General features: G+C 42.2%; 1 protein-coding gene across 2 annotated transcripts; it reads right to left on the bottom strand.

Annotated features, from left to right (window-relative positions):
- Positions 1 to 212: 212 nt before the first annotated feature.
- On the bottom strand, positions 213 to 14,779 carry LOC147024768 (ankyrin repeat and SOCS box protein 12-like). Of its 2 annotated transcripts, none has more exons than XM_085885021.1 (5): positions 14,552 to 14,779; positions 10,684 to 10,976; positions 7,685 to 7,897; positions 4,311 to 4,586; positions 213 to 1,924 (listed from the first exon to the last, which is right to left on the bottom strand). In XM_085885021.1, the coding sequence occupies exons 1-5, from the start codon at positions 14,566 to 14,568 to the stop codon at positions 1,791 to 1,793; spliced, it is 933 nt and encodes a 310-aa protein (XP_085741147.1). In that variant the 5' UTR covers positions 14,569 to 14,779; the 3' UTR covers positions 213 to 1,790. The 2 variants fall into 2 exon arrangements, with proteins under 2 accessions (XP_085741147.1, XP_085741146.1); XM_085885020.1 differs by having other exon boundaries at positions 10,612 to 10,976; positions 14,552 to 14,777.
- Positions 14,780 to 16,162: the final 1,383 nt, after the last annotated feature.

The raw sequence follows: 16,162 nt of genomic DNA, 5'->3' as shown, positions 1-16,162 counted from the left end.
CTATTTACTTCTGCCATGTCTCTGTATTTAGATCATTCGCAATTTCTATATATTGCACAAACCCAGGAGCGCCTCTGATTTAAGATGAGGTTTTTCTCTGTGCTCGATGATTATGCAGTGTATTATGTTTCATTAAATTTATCCCTCATAACATCACATTTGAATACAAATAGTGATGCATCTACAAAAGCAAATTAATCTTTATCCATGCATTGTGTTCGACCTTTTATTTCAAATTCATATCAAAATTGTAAAATAAACATTTTGAGATCAGTAACATAAATAACTGAAGTCAATACCAGCTGCTCAATATGTGACTTTCAAAATGATGCAATCTGCCCCAAAATGCTCAGTGCACGTGCACAGAAACCCCCTTACACCCAGGTTCATTGGGGCAGCCGAATGTATATCAAGCATGCAAGATAAGGATATATAGGAGAGGAGAGGGAGCTGTAATGGGCTATGAGTGCTGTTTAAAATATGTTTTTGTTTGGTAAGAGAAATACTAGATTTTTTGCATCTAATGGTAAAATGAGAAGTGTGCGTGTGCAAAAGGCCTCGTTTAGCATTCATGTCATTCTGAAAGTCACATATAGTTAAGGCTTCGGCCAATTGAGCAGCAAGACTCGGCGGTGCCTTCGGTTTTCGAATATGAATCTTCCCAATTACAATTATGTTCTTTGCAATCAAGTTTGTAATCTAGCTAGTACATCAGGACGTTTATCTAATCCAGAATGAAATGGAAGATGGATAGTGTGGTGACTTGACGTGGATGACAATGTCTGAATTTTCTCATCTCTTGGTGAGTATCAGTTACAAGATGCAGGAGTTTTAGCTGCTTTTGCAGAAGTATAATTGTTACAGAAGAAACTCTTGTGCTGCATTTGCTATTAAGAGTTATAGTGCATCACTCCTTGATATAAATATTTTCATTAGCTCAGCCTGAAGACTCAAGCAATATGATATAAAAGGAGGAATAACGCATAAAAAAAAGAAATAAAAATTCCTTGAAAGCTCGCAAGGATGACTGCACTGTGGTCACAACCTGCAACACAATCTGGTAACAGGCTAATTGGGAGATGCGCATTTAAAGCACTCTTAAAAGATGAACATCATGATTAGGAAACCCACACTTAATGCGCAATTCAAAGATTAACTCGACATCTCTCATCCATGTCAGCCTCTGCCACTGGTAATATTAGAATGAGCTGATTCGTCACAAGGTCACGGATTGTTTAACTCCAATATGGGGCTGTTCAAAATTCGGTAAAACGATTTTATAGGGAGGTGCGTACCGTGCTTGATTCAAACTTACTAATAATTCTTATTTGACATATGATTAGATTTTTTGGGGGTCCCTCATGAGTAACACTCGACCCAAAGCCAATGGAAATCTGATGCAACAAACCCGAGCGAGGCCTATAGGCCTGATGTCTTAAGCCCACTAGAAAACCAAAGTGGTGGCCACATTATTTCGTCTGGATGCCGTGGTGGGTGCAGTCGAGTGACAAATGTGGGTAGGGTCTGGCCGCTGTCCGACCAATCGGTGCACATTTCAAAAATAGACCTCTAACAAGAACCACAACAGCAGCAACAACAACCACGCTGAGTTATTGTAAACCTGCAACATGTTGCAGGTAGAAATATAAAACCATGCCCAAGAAATGCTTTTAAAGGTATTGGACATATCTATTATGCCTAAAATATAGAACCAACCATCCAACCATCGCATCAAAAATAATTATCTGAAAGGAAAAATGTAGACAGATTGCATGCAGAGCAGGTCTTTGTCAGAGATTGAGGTTAAGGTAGTCTTGGAGGATTGGAGGGATGGGAAGTGAACAGATAGTGGAGAGACGGTCGACTTCTCGCATCCACCTGCGCAAAGCAATTCGAGCCCACTGCAGCAGTGTACGTGGCTTGCCTGGTCATGGATTCAAATGTGAAAGTGATGGATTGGAGAGAGTGTGGGAGAAAGAGAAAGAAAACATGAGGGATAGACAGGGTTGAGAAAAAAAAAGTAAAAAAAAGATGATGCATCAAATGGAAATATAATCGTACAATGCAAAATAATTTATGTATGCTCATTTTGTAAATTTTTGTTCCTATATCACCGATGTGCTCACTCCACACATACCTTACTCCCTCTCTGACTCCTCACTCTACAACTTTTCCATTCTGCACACTCCTCCCACACTTAACTTCCCTCCTTTCTATTTTCTATCATTCTCAGATTTGATCTGCTCGTTGTAGCAACCCCCCCCCCCTTTATGCACCACCCCTCAAACCATGAGTACAGGTTAAATATATTACCCCTAAGGCCTTCGTTATTTTATAACTTGGTTTACGCAGTTCTTCAGTTAAAATGTAGGGTCGGTAGGTCAGAATATAAATATAATTTCAATTTTTATAAATTATATATTTTTATGATTTTTTTTTTTTGGATGTTCCATAGAAAAGACAAGGGTAGGTGGGGGGGGGATCAATATAAATCCCAGACCAGAAGGATCTAAGAAAACATTGAAGACGGGAAAGCATTCAAATGCAGAAGTTCACTGTATCATCTGATGTGAAAAACAATAAAGAAGGATTAAAACTTGTTTTTACAATATAGTCTGGCATGTTTTTCTTATAGAAACCTGTTGGATCATCAAACAAATGGAAACAATGCTGAGAAAATTACTGTCCAAGTCATATATGTGTGCGTGCATACCAGTGCATAGTGCTGGATATGATTTTAAAAAGGTGTCTACTTGGAGTCAACACGCTCAAAACGGTCAATCAGAGCCATAACCAGCTTAGTTTTCAGTGGGCATCTGATCGTACCATCTCCCCATCCCCATGAGCACATCAAAGGCTGATTTCTGGTCCGTTGAAGGCTGAATATCAGCATCTCGCAGGGAAACTTTTACGTATTTGGCACCGAAATCTTTCAATACGAACAGCGGTGTACAACTTTCGATGGAAACAAAATCGGCACGATCGAGAGTAGCGTGCGAATTATCCCTGCTGCTGCACTGAATTGATGCAATCGTTCGGCCAGAATATTCGTCGTCAAGATGTTGCGTGATTAAATCACCAATACAGTCACTCGAATTTATACCGCTGACATGCTTCTTAACAATCACTTTCGCCCCAGAAACAACAGTCAATCTGAATCACGCTGGCCACTGCTTAGACGCCATGACCGTAGACTACTGCGCAGCTCGATTAAAGGTGACTCGGCATTTTGGCGCCCGCGCACGAAATTATATTTTGAAAATAAATGCCGACGTTTACATTTCGCGTTTTGAAACTTTTGCACCTTCGGCAGAAAATGTATAAATATACAAATTACCCCCGTGTGGGAGTGACGGTCATCTCTGCGAGAAAATATATAGCCTCCTGAAGGTAGGGCAGTTTTTGCAAACTTTGAAGTCACGTGACGCGAAAACGAAAGCGAATATCGAAAATCTGGCCTGACAAAATTTAGATATTGTCCCATAGATTTATATGCCACAATCAAATTCAAGATCGCTTGAGAAATGTAGGAGGAGATAGATTTTGAAAATCGTCATTTTCACATGAAAATCGTCATTTTCGCATTTTTTGCCAACTTTGAAGTCACGTGACACGAAAGCGAAAGCGAATATCGAAAATCCGGCCTGACCAAATTTAGATATTGTCCCATAGATTCATATGCCACAATCAAATTCAAGATCGCTTGAGAAATGTAGGAGGAGATAGATTTTGAAAATCGTCATTTTCGCATTTTTTGCCAACTTTGAAGTCACGTGTCACGAAAGCGAATATCGAAAATCCGTCCCGACCAAATTTAGATATTGTCCCATAGATTCATATGCCACAATCAAATTCAACATCGCTTGAGAAATGGCGGAGGAGATAGAATTTGAAAATCGTCATTTTCGCAACTTCAAAGGCCTCGTGACCGTGACCTTGACCTTGGGTGACCTTGAAAGTCATACCATCGTGTACGTCTCATCGACCTCTATCAGGATCACTAATGACCAGATCTCCCGCTTCAACTTCATTGTGAACGGACGGACGGATCGTCACCTCTCCTCTCAACATCAATATTATTAGGTCATGCTCGAAGAGATGAACAAAAAGGCTAAAAATGTGTTTTACATTTATATTTCATTTCGGCAAATATACCATCGGCGGATCCGTAAACCAAGTTATAAAATAACTAAGGCCTAATCTGACATTTGCCACATCAAACAGATTCATGCTAATGCAGGTCATCCTATGATGAAGCTTGTCTCTTCATGAAAGATTATTATTTGGTTCAAAGGAAGAAGTACACTCACGTCTTGCTTCAAGCACAACCCGTGCTGTACCGCCATCACCGAGATCACCACACACCGAAGAGTCAGACCAATATGGCGATGCTCCAGCAGCCAAAAGGAGACGACCATAACATTCAGTCCGGCCTCGACTTGTGCAAGCTCCCAGTAGTGGCTTAGACCTCGATGATCTGGCTTCAGGAGCAAAGCCTGAGCAGTTATAATCTGGGTCTGCCCCTGCTTGGAGCAGTACTTTGAAAACAGGCCAGTTGTCATAAGCCACAGCTAGGTGCAATGGTCCTGTTTGATGCCAGAAGAGGGAACAAGTTGAAAATTTAAAGGCAAGTCATTGGTCCGTGGGTTGCACTGTCAACAAATTCTGTAGTAAAGCCTAAAGTAGGATCTCAAACCGAGCTACCACCCTTTAAAATAGCAACTAAAAGTAATCTATAAAAATAGGACCGCCTGTCTTGAAGTTCACCTGGATCAGGAGTAACAGTCACTCAAACCCTCCGCAGACCCCCTTAGACCTTGAATTTTTTTAATGCTGTGAACAAACTTTGGTACATCACTGGTGATGAAGGTTGTGGTCAAGTTTCATCAAAATTGTGTGTGCAGCTTCGGATAAGAAAGCAAATACCTATTTTGGGTGGGTTTAACCCCCCACCCCTTAATGAGTGCAGATTTTGATGCGGTCAATACACTTTGGTAATCACTGGTGACGAAGGTTGTGGTCAAGCTTCATTTAAATTGTGTGTGTAGTTTTGGAGAAGAGAGCAAATAACTATTTGTGGGAGGGGGGGTCAAGTACCCCCCATAGACCCCATTAATGAGCACAGATTTTGATGCGGTCAATAAACCTTCTTTAGGCATTAGATATGAAGCTTGTGGCCAAGTTTCATCAAAATCACGTGTTTGGTTCAAGCGATTATGACTGAAGTCTTTATGGACTGACTGACTCACTTACCGACACTGCTCGATCGCATAAGCTTACCTGACTAAAGTCCAGGTGAGCTAATTGTGTGGGTGTGTGTGTTGTTTGTGTGTCAGTGTGCATCCTCCACAACTCCAAAACTTCGCGGCCTGAAACTTTGCATACATACTGTTATGTTTGTGGGGTCGATGAGGGGATTTCATAAGAAAGATAGGATTGTCTGGAGTTGTTTGGTGTGTGGACATGTAGGAGACATCTCGATGTAATTAAGTCGGGAGACTGTGAGCTTAAGGGTTACTTGTCACCACACGGGAGGTGGTGCTGTGTTAATTAGGTAGGGATCAAGGATAACTTCCCCAGTATATAATTGCCCCCATGTGACTTTCCCCTCTATTTTTATAACCAAAACCACGATAACAAACAAGCAAAACGTGCCGAGGGGGCAGAGGCCCCGCCTTCCAGGGTTTCAAGCGAGCAGGCCACACCCCAGACGTGGAGGTTTGATGGGTGTGCGTGACATGAGACGCATGAAGAGGAAGAGGGCGTGGGAGGAGCAGATGAGAAAGGAAGGTGGCGGAGTCATAACGAAGGGACGCACGCGGTCGAGAGAGGACGTTAGTCAGAGGACATTGAGGATCCCGCTTTTGTTCTTGGCTGGACGAATTGGCTCGTGTGATGTGTCAATCGTGCTGTGTGAATTGGCTCGCGTGCTGAGCAGGACGTTGGCCGTTTATGGTTCGGCTAAGCCGTGAAGTGTGTACGTTTCTGAGGAGGGAAGCAGAGCGTGCTTCGTGGCCTCCTCACGGGGCCTCTGAAAGTCTCGTCGTGTGGGCCATTGTTGTGACCTGACCGGGTGCAAGAGAGGAATGGTCGGGATATTTGCTCGTGAAATGAAGCTGCACGGCGGTCTCTGAGCCTTGGTGTTAATTACCGCTCAAAAATTGCCTGACGTAGTTCTTCCTGCAGCAAGATGGTGGCTTGGCGCCACTCTGTTGGGTGCGTCTACAAGCTCCCTCAAGCTCAATTCAAAGCTCCCTCAAGACCATCTCTGGCACACAGCTAAGTGCCGGGACAAAGGAGGGATTTTTCTTTGGTTCATTTCCCCTTGTCTGTATTTCAGTCTGTGTGGAGTTGCCTCATTTAGATTTAGTTTTCCTCACATTTTCTTTTCATTATTATAATTTGGATTATTGTCATTGTACATACTTGATTCTTGTTATTCAATTATTATTTAGTTAATTCAATTTGCTTGTGTCCGTGTGTTTGTGCTGTTCTAGTGCAGCGCTTAACTGTTTTTCCGCGCACGCATTAATCTCCGAGAGTCTCGGCTGTAGGCCTCCAAGGGAGAATTTTGGCTATCCGTCCAGGTAGGGGTCAAACCCCCTGTACACGATAATATTAAGGGAACTCACAGGAAGTGTATGAATGAAAACTGGGTGTCTGGGTTAATTTACACACCCATTTTGATGATAATTTACCAGTCAATCCAGAAACAGGCTTGCCTGCGTCCAGCTCACTTAGCGCAGGTGTGTAAATTGGCCATTATTTTGTTCGCTCAGCTCAAAAATGCCTTGCTTTGGAACAGCTCAGTTTTTGTACGATAAAGCTTCATTCCTATGAATCGCTGTATACATCCCTGATCGCTGATCTTTATACCTACGAAGTGCTGGATACATCGCAAAGCTTATAACTTGCCTGGAGACACTGTTTTTGGACAAATTGGACCAATGAAAGCTGGGGTTTTTTTTTTTTTTTTTTTAGCAGTCAGAACTGCTGCTCTGATCAATTCCACAATTCATCTCTGGTTAAGAGATTCCAGAGGTTATTGTAGGTGTGGAAATTAAATAAAAGGTACGAACACTGGCACAGCTTTTTCGATGATTGAAGGAAAACGCCCTTCCTTCCCTTCTGCTTCCCTCACGTTTACCTCTTCCCAAAGCCCCTCCACCCCCACGGATGTCTCTGGGCGGTGTCTGGGCATTGTTTAGTATGACCTGCTTGAACATACCGTTTTAACGTATCCAATTTCGTTCAATCCTGTACTAATGCCGGCAAAAGTGGACCATCCCCCCCACCACAGCTTTCCCTCAAGTCCCCCTGTTTCCTCCCAACTCCCCCCTCTCTCCCCCATCCTACTCGCTCACTACTCCCGCCCGGAGTGTATAGCGACGGGTGGTGAGGCCACCTCTTATTTGCTCCTCCACCCCTTATTCACTCCCCCATCCCTCCTCACTCCCCCCACTCCCCACCGCCCCTCCCCCTCAATCATAATATTCCCGTTAGTGAAGCGACTGGTTGTATTTGCTAGTAATACAATAAATCAGCATCGTTATAATGACCTGCTTGCTGGATGAAAGGGTGTCTTTTGCCCAAGGATCTCTTTCAAGTGAATCTTCAACCCTGATCATCTGAGAACCAATAAAACTAAATGAATAAATGTGTCGTATTGCACTGGAGGACCTACCTCGGCTTGGCTGCTCGTGCAAGCCAAGTGGCCAGTCGGGTCGTTTTGGCTGAACATCAGGCGAGGCGCCAGCAGCTAGAAGTGCACGTGCTAGATCCAAGTGTCCTGCCTGAGCTGCCAGTAACAGAGGCCGTGAGTTATTTGCTGGGCTGCCGTCAGTCCGTGCTCCATGAGCCAGCAATTCCAGAGCAACCGCTTCTTGGGCCTTGCTGCCTAAAGGGTGCAGAGGAAGGAAAGATACGTTAGTTGATTTAAAGTTTTGGTGATCCTTGGTGAAGAAAATGAGTCAACTGAAAGATTTGTCACCCTGCTCTTCCACGAGCCTCGCTCTTTGAAAGACAAAAGAAGAAAAAGATGAAACATTTGTACCTAAAGTCAAAAAATGTTGGCCAACTCTGGCTAAATGATGCTTTGAGCTGAAAGGTTTTGATGAAATGTAATGCGAACTGTGGTTGCAATGTGGACTGTGGTTGCAATATGCCCTTTTCCCCTCTGCCCCAGAGCCATCCCCATTTTTTTGCAAGTGCACAAAGTTATTTCCACATCGTTTTTGTCGTGTGACGAGTATAACAGGACAGTGTTGCCTGACTTCATCCATGGCCCCACCACCCGTCATTTTTGGCTCTTTTTAGTCCTGAACATCTTTATGTGACAAAGGCTGTTGCAGGTGCATCCTTTATGGATAAACATTAGCAGTGGAAATGTTTACTTTGAAAATGAATATGTAGGCTCATACAAGAACAAGTTGATAGAGGAGAAAGGCAAGGTACTGACAGCGGGGACATTGGGGCCACAGGCGCATGCACCAAGCAAGGCAATGAACAAAGAGGAAAGAGAGGAGCAGAAAAATACAGCAATCTGCCAGCAAGAGGGTCAGGTTATGTGAAGTTCATAGGGGCTACAAAAGATCAGGATTAGCGATGGCGGATGACATGAGATGGTTGTGTACTGCCAGCTTAAAGCCCTGGAGGGAAAACAAATAAAGGTGGAAAAAGTCTGATTTAATACAATTTAATTCAAGGCTATAAGTCAACAAAAGGTGAAAAATTTATTGGGGGGTGTAGACTTTCTATCGGCATTATATAATTTGGGGCTTACCCCTCCAGAGCCCCAGGGGTTATTTTTTTGTTCACCCAGAACATTTCGTGGGCTCCAGAGGGTTAACCAGGATGGAGTTATTGGAAGACTGTGTGCATTCTCTGGGGAGTGTCAGAGGGCTTAGAGACTAAAGGGAGCAAGACTGGAAGGAGAGGACCTAAAAATTACCCCCGGTTGGGGGGTGACAGTCATCTCTGAAGCTCTGTCGATGTGGATCTCTGATCGGCTTAGAATGGCTTCGATGTCGTCTTGTCTTTTGGTTCAACGTACAGACGAAAGCCCGGGAGTAAAAAGGATAGAAAACCCCAGAAATCAAACTACATTTCTGAGTTATCCGGAGATAGATTTTGAAAATGGTTGATTTGGAACATTTATGATCAATGTGTCTTCAAAAGGATAGAAACCAGACCTCAGAAATCAAACCGCATTTCTGAGTCATAAATGGCAGATGATATTTTGACAATGGATGATTTCACAAGTTTACAGCATCGGTGGGTGACCTTGACATTGACCTTCAATCAGGTCTAAAGTCATACCGTCGTGCATCCCTCATCGACATCTACCCACATACCAAATATCAAGAAAATCGGAAGAAAGAAATAGGGACGGACGTACGGATGGACGGACATCGAGACTGGTTTTATTAGGTCATCTCGTTAGAGACTTGTCCGCAATGTGAGAACCCAACCGATCTTGTGCTTCGGTCTCATCATGGGAGATGACAATAATGTTGAGTGCTTTAGGTTCCACAGAATCCAAGAGAGAGAAATTAAGCAGCAGGTCATGGGGAGAGCAGTGCTTCATTGAGCTGCAGACAAAGTACCAGTTGTTTTGATTTTTACTTCCGCTACGAAGGTGGAATTGGAAGGAGGTCTGTCTGTTCTGTGTGGCTGTTTGTGTGCAGGATATATCAAAAAGTTGTGGACGGATTCAGGTGAAATTTGGTGGACAAGTTGGGTGTGTGACAAGGACAAACTCATTAGATTTTGTTGAAGTTCCAAATCTGGATCCATATACGAGAGTTATTTAATTTTTAAAGCGATTCTTCACCATTGAGAAATTGGGCCAAAAACTACACGTAGCACGATATTTCAAAAAAAAATGTATTGGGCCCAATATGTTTTCGGGGATCAGGAATTGTGTATTGGTGGTATGCGCTCTCCCGAGTGCCCTTCTAGTTTAATGAGTGTGTTGGAGAATTCAGTCTGATGCTGGATTTGGAGACCAGTTCGGTGATATGAGCCTAGGAGAGGTCGTGGCTGATAGCGAAGATTAGAAGTTCAAGATGCTGAACCTCTTCCAGTTTCTGACCATAGAAATAGATGCGTAGGCGGGTTTGTTTGACGATCATTCTTGAGCAACAGGGTGAGACTGAGATTTGTCTGGATTGAAAAACATCATCCATTCATCAGATAAGCATCTAATCATTCCCAGATCAGCAGAGAGTGATGCAGCTGCTACTTGCGGAGTAGTGGGATGGGGATATTGCATGACACAATGTGGAGCCATCTGCACAAAGGAAGAGAGCATTTTCCAGAGTGTCGAAGAGGTTGCGTACATGAGGGACAAGGCTGGAGCCAAGATACTGCCATCGGGCACTCCCGCCTCTACTCAAAGAAAGAAAAATGGATTTATTTCATCACCTGGCCTGATTTTTATTTTTAACAATGTTCAACTGCATAATTAATTACTTAATTACATGATCACTATTTATTATCTCTTTCATTATATGCTTGCTGTCATAAGTGAAGAGGGCTTGAGTAGAAAAGGACAGAAAGTTTAAACAGCAATAGAAGATGAGTATAAGAAAGGATAATAAAAATGTAGACCAGATATAGCAGATGCAGTGGCAACGAGTAGGGGAGTGCGACCCTTCACATCAGGCGTTTCGGTTGAGGCACCTCCAGCCAGCAGTTGAGTTACGCAGACAAGGTTACCCAGAGCTGTAGCACGACCTAGAGGTGAAGAAGGCAGCCCTGGACCCAAAACCGTGTTTACAGCATCGTGACCGGCATGTGACCTGAGAAGGTCGGCAAGTTCCTCAGGTCGGTCGTTCATGATGGCCAGGTGGATTTTAACTGCTGCTTGCTGAGTTTCCAAACCCCGTTCATGATCGCTGGAAACATTGGGCTGTAGTAGTTGCATCGCCATGTTAATATCCATAAGGGCAGCTTCGTACTTGGTCATGGCTTGGCTGAGGAAATCAATTAGCAGAAATAACAAGACAAACAATGAATGAATGAATAGAACGAATATACAGACGGATAATATTGAAGTTATTTCAAAACACATTTGTGAGAAGACATTTCAGACAAAGCAACTTGGTTGTTTTTTTCACAATCCAATTTTAACAATATAAAATTACTGATATTGGCTGTAAAATAAGTTTTAAAAAAAGGGCTCGCTTCTGGATTGAGTTTCACTGTTGAGAGTCGTCAAGCCTCCTTGCATTGGAAAAACCGGAGCAAAATTTGAGGTTGAAATAGGGACATTGCCAACTGAATTGCTGAAAACGTTTGGGGCTCTTACTTCACCTGACGATAATGGAGCAAACGTCGATATCACTGAAACTCCAAAATTGACGTGTGGGGGAAATAGCATCACCTTTGGTGGTCGCCGGTATTACAAAATCATTAACCATCATCCTACCATAAAGATTGAGTACGAAAAGTTGTGATCAGTCAAATTCTTTCAGAAATGACAAAAATTATAAAATGCATTTCCAAGACTATGCTGCAGCACATTGCCCACCGAAGGTGGGCAGAGAAGGCGTACCCCCACCCTCAGGGCGAGAGTACCCACTAATCTTTAAAAATGAATGGAAGTAGAATTCTTCGTTCATAAGCAGTGTAACACTGCTGGGTAGCATCATCGGCTGAGGGTGCAGCTGTTCCGCTGATGAAGTGCCCTGTGTTGGTTAGGGCAGGAATTTTGAATTTAGTCACGGTGCCGGCGATATCTCGCCTACTCTTCGCGAAGGACACCGTGGAATCTTTAAAATCCACCAATGAATGCTGGCAGATGGGACACCAGTTTAATGTCCATCTGAGGAATGATACAGACATTGATGAATCACCCTGCCTGTGAAACACTGGGATGACAGTTTTATAACTGGGTTGGGAATCAAACCCAGGCGAGATGGCTTAGAGGAGTGTGTGTACCTCAAGGTCATCCTGCCCGCCACTCATCTGCTCGTGTGCAATGCTCCTCTTTCACTCCCTATCTGTTAACTTGCTACCCGATGTCGTTTATCTCCTCCATTAGCCAAGATGTATGCATAACCACCTCGAAAATAAAATAAAATATATATATATATATATATATATATATATATATATATATATATATATATATATATATATATATATATATATATATATATATGTAAAGGCGAAGTGTTTCCATCTGAAACATCGCAAAGTCACTGGGGATGATGGCTTGCTTGGCTCTGAAGTGTCTTGGCAAAGGTTTGTTCCCCTGTGAAGTCAAAATGAACGTCATAAAGCACCTCCTCTGATGCAGTGGTTGCAGGAGATGCTTTCTCATGCAGCACATGACCATCCTTCATCAGAGGGTGCAGCTGTCTAGTCTGCATTCAAGTTTTGGAATTCAAAGATCCCACAGTATCTCGTGAAAAGAGTAGGCAAATGTGTGCCAGTAAAATAATGTCACTGTAAGTTTGTGTCCTTAATTAATTAATTAATGTGCACATCCTCAAATAGAATGTGTAAGTAGATTAGATTCGGTACGTCAAGGTTTGAATGGGTTTCTTACTTTAATCCATGGAAGATTAATTGATGGTTTGAATGAATGGGGTGTAGCTTCAGCACAGGCATGGTGTCCTCCTGTGTCCAGGTTTCCTTAGAGTGCACATTATTATGTACAATTTTTAATGGCCCCAATTATTCCCACCTGCTGGTAAAGTCGGAAATGGAATTATTTTGTCTCAAGTCTTTCACCAACAGGACGGTCTGGCTTGATGGCGTGGCTGAAGCTGATTTGGAAATTGTCCATGGTATCAGCAATAACTGGCGCACTATTCACACAACACACCGTGGGATCTTTATCATGCACCAACTAATGCTAGCAGACGAGACACCCAACTTAACGTCCCTCTGAGGGATGACCACAGGCTGCATACGAAGTAATTATTATTACTTTCGCAAAGTTTGTTGCAAAGGTTATCTTTTGATAGCTGTGTATTTATTTATTTATTTATTTGTGAATATGTGTGTTTGTTTGTTTGTTTGTTTGTTTGTTATTTGCATAACTCCAAAAGTATTGAACTGAATCGCAGCAAATTTGGTGGGATGATTGGTTATTATCCGAGGACCATTTGATTAGATTTTGGGAGCGATTGGGTCAAAGGTCAAGGTCATGAAAAGGTCAAAATCGTCTTTTTACCAGAGTGTGGTGAATTTGTATCCAATTTGCATGCAACTAATGCCAAAATGTTCAGAATTCAATGCCCCATCTTGTGATATGTGACATGACACAATGACGTAATAACCCTTATTAGCGGTTGGGAGTCAAAGGTCAGGGGGGGGGGTCACGACATTGCAAAATATGCGGTTTTAGTCATAACACGATCAATTCTTATTCGATTTGCATGAAACCAACACCAAAATGTTGACTGTTCTGTTCCCCACACTCTAATACCAATTACAAAATTAAGAGTACAAAGGTCAAGGTCGAGGTCATGAAAAGGTCAAAATCGTCATTTTGCCATAGTGCGGTCGATTTTTATCCAATTTGCATGCAACCAATGCCAAAATGTTGTTAATTCAATGCCCAGTCTTGTGATATATGATATGACACAATGACGTCATTACCTTTGTTAGCGGTTTGGGTCAAAGGTCAGGGGGGTCAACGACCTTTATCATAACACGGTCAATTCTTATAAAATTTGCATGTAAGTAGATTCAAAATGTTTAGAATTCAATTCCCTATCCTGTGATGTGTAATATTTGATTTCTTATAATGTGACCAGTTGTCATCAGATTGACTTGACACCGACACCCAAAAAGGTCAGGGAGTTCATACAGAAATTGTACAATGTACGTGAATCAGTGTCAAACAGCAGGAAATTTAATGTTTTTCAGCCATCATAACACATATGAGATGGCAGATGTGGTATGGGATTAAATACCCTCACAATTAACGGTTTCTGGGGGCGGGGGGGGGCAAAATGTAGCGTTGGCGAAGGTATGCGCTCTACTGAGTGCCCGTTCTAGTTATTTTGTATGCAGCCTGTGGCTGCTGGTAGCATCATTGCTGGGAGCACGGCTGTACCGCTGAAGCAGTGCCCCGTTACCAGTAAGCTGGTTCTCATTTTGCAGACCTTGGAAGGATGACAGGCTGAGTCAACCCACCTGGTGTTAATTCAATGGAAAAAACATGGGCTCAAACTCAAGACAAGAAGCTTAAGACAAGACAATCTTAACCTTAACCGTTAAGCTAACGCCAGGCTTTCTATTAATTAATTTCAATCACTGACAACTCCCTCAATTCTGTCAATGCAACGGCAAACCACCCAGTTTAACCCATACCAAGAAACTGCTTCGGCAATCACCGACTGGACTTGCCGCCTGGCAGAACATCAGAATACGAATTGGAATTACTCCCCCCACCCCCAACAAAAAATGAAAATAAGAAAATGAAATAAATCAAACTGAATTATTTTGTTGGAACACAATTATTTTTCACTGAACAAAGCAAAACTTGCATTATTTCCTGAACACATCAAAACAAAAGCGTTTTCACACCAACCTGTTCTTGGGGTACATTTCAAGTTGGACCAATTTCACAAGCCTTGGAAAATGACAGTATCTAACATGTACTAACGATGTACGTGGCCCTCGTTGTCTGACTCGTGTGACTGCGAGCAGATTTCAGCATGCAGGAATTCCGACTGGCCGATCTATTTCCAGCCAGGCTCTCAAGCACGTCCCAGTTTAGAATTAGGATGCCATTAAGTGTGGATGGTGGCAGTTTAAAAAAAAAAAGAGAACAATTCAATACCGGTTTGTAACTTTCATTTCATTCAATAATTTCATTGAGATCTGCAGCATGGACGATTCAGTAAAAAAGACAAAAGAAAAATTACATGTATATATATATATATATATATATATATATATATATATATATATATATATATATATATGTACATATACATATATATATATATATATATATATATATACATATATACATATATACATATACATATATATATATATATATATATATATATATATATATATATATATATATATATATATATATATATATATATATATATATATATATATATATATATATATATATATATATATATATATATATATATACATACATACATACATACACACACACACACACACACACACACACACACACACACACACACACACACACACACACACACACACACACACACACACACACACACACACACACACACACACACACACACACACACACACACACACCATTGCAGCACAATTTCTCTTTCGACTACATTCGATTCATAAATTAATAAACCAACCTGATGGACGGTGTCAAACTTGTGACATCAACTCTTTTTATTCAAACTCAAGCAATGGTGGTATTTTCAGGAAAAGTCTCCCTCAGCAAGGATGTATTAATAAATAAGTACAGCAAATGCAGTTTCTATTTTTCATAAACTTTTCATTCCTGAATTTTCTGAACTTTGGAGGAGTGTGCAAAAAGTTTCACGAAATGATATACTGTGCTCACAATAGTGAAACACATGCTGTTTTTTACATATACATATATGCAAAAAAAAAAATATATATATATATACACACACACACACACACACACACACACACACACACACACACACACACACACACACACACACACACACAGACACACACACACACACACACACACACACAGACACACACACACACACACACACACACACACACACACACACACACACACACACACACACACACACACACACACATTGTTGTGGGCCGGGTATCGGCGACAAGCACGACCCTGAGGTGGAGTAGTAGAGTCGGCTCCGCCGAACACCCGGAATTTATAGGTCGTAACTCCGGAGCCGACGGGTCCCTTATCGGACCGAACGAAGATCGCCAATAGGTCGACCGCGTGGGATAGGGTCGATTGCCAATTTCAATTTACCTAAATACCCACGTCGTCCAAACTACCGGGGAAATTCACCCTCGGCGGAGCTCGAGCCGAACGAGCCAGTAGCGTGCTCAAACCGTGCGTAACCAGAGTGGATGGTTACCCAGATCCGTCGGTCCAAATGCACAATTTACCCTCGCTACTTCTCAACACGCACCGTGCTAAACCAATGAAAGAAACACAGGAACGAGC

This window comes from Eptatretus burgeri, chromosome 6 (genome assembly GCF_056783735.1).
Source record: "Eptatretus burgeri isolate ZD-2024b chromosome 6, Ebu_testis_v1, whole genome shotgun sequence".
NCBI lineage: Eukaryota > Metazoa > Chordata > Myxini > Myxiniformes > Myxinidae > Eptatretus > Eptatretus burgeri.
This window is presented reverse-complemented; position numbering and strand designations above follow the sequence as displayed.